Here is a 5000-nt window from a genome sequence, read left to right as displayed (position 1 = left end):
GGAGTGTATGAATAGAGAAAGATGGAAACTCTTCTGCCGTGGCCATCCCCTGGTGGGAGCTCCTAGGAGCAGGCGTCGATGAGATGATGAGCAGGGCTCGAACCTCCGCATGCTAGACTGTGAAAGCTGGCAGCGCCGAGCTCTAACACTAAGCGGTGTGTGTGTGTGTGTGTGTGTGTGTGTGTGTGTGTGTGTGTAACTGGAGCTGTGAGCTTGTGCTTGTCGTTTGGCATGAGTCAAGGTTTGGGGGCCGTGGGCGCATGACGCCCTTTGAGCTTCCGGCCGCGGCAGATGCCGGACCACCATCCCGAGAGGCGGGACACAACCCCGGCTAATATCCAGTACCCATTCACTGCTGGGGGAACAGAGGCGCGGGTATAAGGAGATCGCCCGTCCTTCGCTCCGCCCGGGGATCGAATCCAAGATCTCTCGGTGGTGAGCCGACTGTGCTAACCATTGCACTACGGTGTGTGTGTGTGTGTGGGGGGGGGGGGGGGGTACGGAGGGCCTGAAGGTCAAGGAAAGGGTTGGGAGGGTGTGTTTTGGTGGAGCACTGTGCACACCAGGCTTTCTACAATATACTCTTTCCTTTTCTTTCTTCCCTTAGTCTTCTTATCCAATTTTCTCACATCCCTTTATTATTCCCCTCACCTGAGCCTCTCCCCCCCAGAGTTCATCCGCGACGCGCTCTCTCCCCCCGGCGACAGCACCAACACCTCGGCGCGGGCGGACTCCTGCAAGATGGCAAACCCCAAGAAGCAGATGGTGGGCGTGGTGGGGCCCGGCTCCTCCGACGTGACGATACAGGTGGGTGGAAGAAGGAGACGGGGAGGGGAGGGAGGTTGGGGGAAGTAAGGAGGAGGGTGGGGGAGAGGAAGAGAGAAGGGAAGGAGATTGGGGATGGGAGGCAGAGAGGGAGACAGGGATGTAAGGAATAGGGACGGAAAGGAAGGAAGGAAGGAAGGAAGGAAGGGAGGAAGGAAGGAAGGAAGGAAGGAAGAAAGGAAGGGGAGTGAGGGGTAGAGAGGGAGAAGAAGATGAGAGGAATAGGGACGGAAAGGAAGGAAGGAAGGGAGGAAGGAAGGAAGGAAGGAAGGAAGGGGAGCAGAAGATAGAGAGGAAAGAATATTGGGTTTAATGAAAAGTAATAGTAGTAGTAGTAGTAATAGTAGTAGTAGTAGTAGCAGTAGTGGTGGTGGTGATGGTAGTGAAGACGATGGTACTGATGATGAGGGTAATTCTTCACTCTCACCTTCCTCCTCCTCCTCCTCCTCCTCCTCCTCCTCCTGACGTTCTTCCTGCCTTCCCGCCAACAAGCTGTCAATATGCAGGGCTCCTAAAACACGCAGCCCCGCCGAGAACAAACACGCAAACACCGCTCTTCTTGTGTGTGTATGTGTGTATGTTTGTGTGTGTATGTTTGTGTGTGTATGTATGTGTTATGGGTAGTGCATTTTCCTTGTGTCCATCTTCGTCAAAATCCTCGTTCTTTCCTTCCCTTCCTTTTTGATTCACTTCCCTTCCCTTCCCTTCACAACCTTTCCTTTCCCTTCCCTTCCCTTTCCTTTCCTTTCCCTTCCCTTCCCTTCCCTTTCCTTTCCCTTCCCTTCCCTTCCTTTCCTTTCCCTTCCCTTCCCTTCCTTTCCTTTCCTCTCCCTTCCCTTCCCTTTCCTTTCCTTCCTTCCCTTCCCTTCCCTTCCTTTCCTTTCCTTTCCCTTCCCTTCCCTTCCCTTTCCTTTCCTTTCCCTTCCCTTCCCTTCCCTTTCCTTTCCTTTCCCTTCCCTTCCATTTCCTTTCCTTTCCTTTCCTTCCATTCCTTTCATTTCCTATCCTTTCGTACTCTTCCCTTCTCTTTCTTTTCCTTTCCTTTCCTTTCCTTTCCTTTTCTCTTCCTTTTCTTTCCCTTCCCTTTCCTTTCCTCTCTTTTCCTTCCCTTCCTTTCCTTTCCTTTCCTTTCCTTTCCTTTCCTTTCCTTTCATTCTCTTCCCTTCCCTCCCTCCTCCTCCTCCTCCTCCCTCCCTTTCCTTTCCTTTCCTTTCCTTTCCTTTTCTCTTCCTTTTCTTTCCCTTCCCTTCCCTTTCCTTTCTTTTCCTTCCCTTCCCTTCCTTTCCTTTCCTTTCCTTTCCTTTCCTTTCCTTTCTTTCTCTTCCTTCCTTTCCTTCCCTCCCTCCTCCTCCTCCCCTCCCCTCCCTCCTTTCCTTTCCTTTTCCATTCTCTTCCATGTCCTTTCCCTTCATATCCTTCCCTTCCTTACCATTCCTCACCACTTCTCTCATTTCCTTTCCTTTCCTTTCCTTTCCTTTCCTTTCCTTTCTTTCTCTTCCCTTCCCTTTCCTTCCCCTCCCCTCCCCTCCCCTCCCCTCCTCTCCCCTCCCCTCCCTTTCCTTTCCTTTCCTTTTCCCTTCTCTTCCATTTCCTTTCCCTTCCTTTCCTTCCCTTCCTTTCCATTCCTCTCCTCTTCTCTCCTTTCCTTTCCTTTCCTTTCCTTTCCTTTCCTTTCCTTTCCTTTCTTTTCCTTTCCTTTCCTTTCCTTTCCTTTCCTTTCCTTTCCTTTCCTTCCCTTCCCTTCCCTTCCCTACCCTTCCTTCCCTTCCTTCCCTTTCCTTCCCTTCCATCCTGCCATCCCCTTCACACTCCCTCTCTCTTTCCCCTTACCCCTCCACACCCCAAACCTAAATGCCTTTCCCTCCCTCTCTCTACTCTCACCTTCCTCTATTTCCTCTTTCCCTCCACCCCCTTCCACTCCCACTACTCACTGCCCTTCTCTTCCTTCTCTCCCCCACATACCCCCCCCCACTAACCCTCCCGCTACCCCACAGGTCCAGAACCTCCTGCAGCTCTTCAGCATCCCGCAGGTGGGTTACTCGGCAACCTCGCGGGACCTGAGCGACAAGGAACGCTTCTCCTACTTCCTGCGCGTCGTGCCCTCAGACTACTATCAGGCGCAGGTCCTCATCGATATCGTGCGCTACTACAACTGGACCTACGTTTCCACGGTGCACACGGACGGTACGTGGCCAAGGACGGGAGGGAAAGGGGAGGGAGGTTAGAGGGGAAGGTAGTTTTGATAGAGGAAGGAGAGGAAGAGAGGGTGGGAGGAATGAAGGATAGTTTGGAGCACTACAACTGAGCCTAAGGACGAAGGGACGGTGTGGGAAAGAAGAGCAGAGGTTAAGGTATTTTTTTGATGGAAGAAGAGAGAAAGGAAAGAACGAAAGTGGGAGGGAGGGAAGAAGGAAAGGCTGGGGTACTACAACGGGAAAGGGGAGGCCGGTTAGAGGGGAAGGTATGTTTTTGAAGGAAAGGGAGAGGAAGGAAAGAAGGAAAGGAAAAGGGAGGGAGGGAGAAACTACAAGTGAGGGTGAGACAGGAAAGGAGAGAGGGATGGGAAGAGAGAGAGAGAGAGAGAGAGAGAGAGTGTTAAATACAAAACTTTACCGTAAGACCAACATTTCCGCTCGAACTTTCTCCTTATACTCTCTCTCTCTCTCCTACACACACACACACACACACACACACACACACACACACACACACACACACACACACACACACACACACACAAGGTAGCTCCGTGCTCGTCTTTTGTTCACGTGTGTGTCTGTGTGTGTGTGTGTATTGAGGCAGTAGAACAGGAGGACGTGTGTGTGTGTGTGTGTGTGTGTGTGTGTGTGTGTGTAGGGTTATCGTGTCCGGGAGTGTTCCATAACAGGTAATTGGGTCGGAATATAAAGGTGTGCGTGCGTAAGTGTGCAGGTAAGAAACACGCGACTCACCGTGTAGACTTTAATGAATATATATATATATATATATATATATATATATATATATATATATATATATATATATATATATATATATATATATATATATATATATATATATATATATATATATATATATATATATATATATATATATATATATATATATATATATACATATATATATATATATATATATATATATATATATATATATATATATATATATATATATATATATATATATATATACACACACACACACACACACACACACACACACACACACACACACACACACACGACATGAATGAGTACCCATAATCTTTTTTTTATATTCCTTGAGTAACAAATTATAGATAAAAAACAAATTTCTGCAACATGATTCTTTAAAAATGCAAACGTAAAAGAACATATTTAACACTTCCCTGAGAGGTGCGCGCCAAACGCTGCACGGGTTGGAACTTAAAAGTTTCGTAATCCTCGGGCTAAAGCAACTGAACTCTGTCTAATAATAATGTGTGTGTGTGTGTGTGTGTGTGTGTGTGTGTGTGTGTGTGTGTGTGCGTGCATCGGTAAACAGGCGTCACCATGTCCCCGTGTCCGGCAGGTAACTACGGGCACAGTGGCATGAAGGCCTTCCAGATTATGGCCGAGAACCACAACGTGTGCATCGCCAAGGAGGACTCGGTGAGGAGCAACGCCGAGGACGAGGCCTTCGACGACGTGAGTGTTGAGGGGGAGGGAGGAGGAGGAGGAGGAGGAGGAGGAGGAGGAGGAGTTAGGGACCCAGAGGAAACAAGGAATTAGGAAAAAGAGTAAGGATAGTAGTAGAAGTAGTAGTAGTAGTAGTAGTAGTAGTAGTAGTAGTTCTAATTGTCGACAGATTAGGAGGGAAAAAAATGGGAGTAGAATGAAAACGAATAGAAAAAAAAGAAAGAAAATAGAATAGGGAGTTAAACGATATGGAATTATGTATATTGTAATCATGAACCTAATCTAAAACAACACACACACACCAAAAAAAAATTACAAACAAACAAATCAGTAACAACCATTCAACTTACTTTCCTACCTGTGTGTGTGTGTGTGTGTGTGTGTGTGTGTGTGTGTGTGTGTGTGTGTGTGTGTGTGTGTGTGCCGCAGGTGATCAAGAAGCTTCAAGAGGATTCGCGGGCCAACGTGGTGGTCTGCTTCTGTGAGGGCAAGACCATCACAAATCTACTGAAGGCGGCG

At 48.0% G+C, this 5000-nt stretch overlaps 1 protein-coding gene across 1 annotated transcript in view; it reads left to right on the top strand.

Annotated features, from left to right (window-relative positions):
* Window positions 1-5000, top strand: part of LOC126993471 (uncharacterized) — a 48549-nt gene that overhangs the window by 6947 nt on the left and 36602 nt on the right. The window contains exons 3-6 of the mRNA XM_050852607.1: window positions 671-807; window positions 2820-3009; window positions 4375-4490; window positions 4911-5000. The exon at window positions 4911-5000 is cut by the window's right edge and continues 41 nt beyond it. Coding sequence (XP_050708564.1) covers window positions 671-807; window positions 2820-3009; window positions 4375-4490; window positions 4911-5000 — 533 coding nt within the window. The remainder of the gene's footprint in view (window positions 1-670; window positions 808-2819; window positions 3010-4374; window positions 4491-4910) is intronic.

This window comes from Eriocheir sinensis, unplaced genomic scaffold, assembly GCF_024679095.1.
Source record: "Eriocheir sinensis breed Jianghai 21 unplaced genomic scaffold, ASM2467909v1 Scaffold618, whole genome shotgun sequence".
Lineage (NCBI taxonomy): Eukaryota > Metazoa > Arthropoda > Malacostraca > Decapoda > Varunidae > Eriocheir > Eriocheir sinensis.
This window is presented reverse-complemented; position numbering and strand designations above follow the sequence as displayed.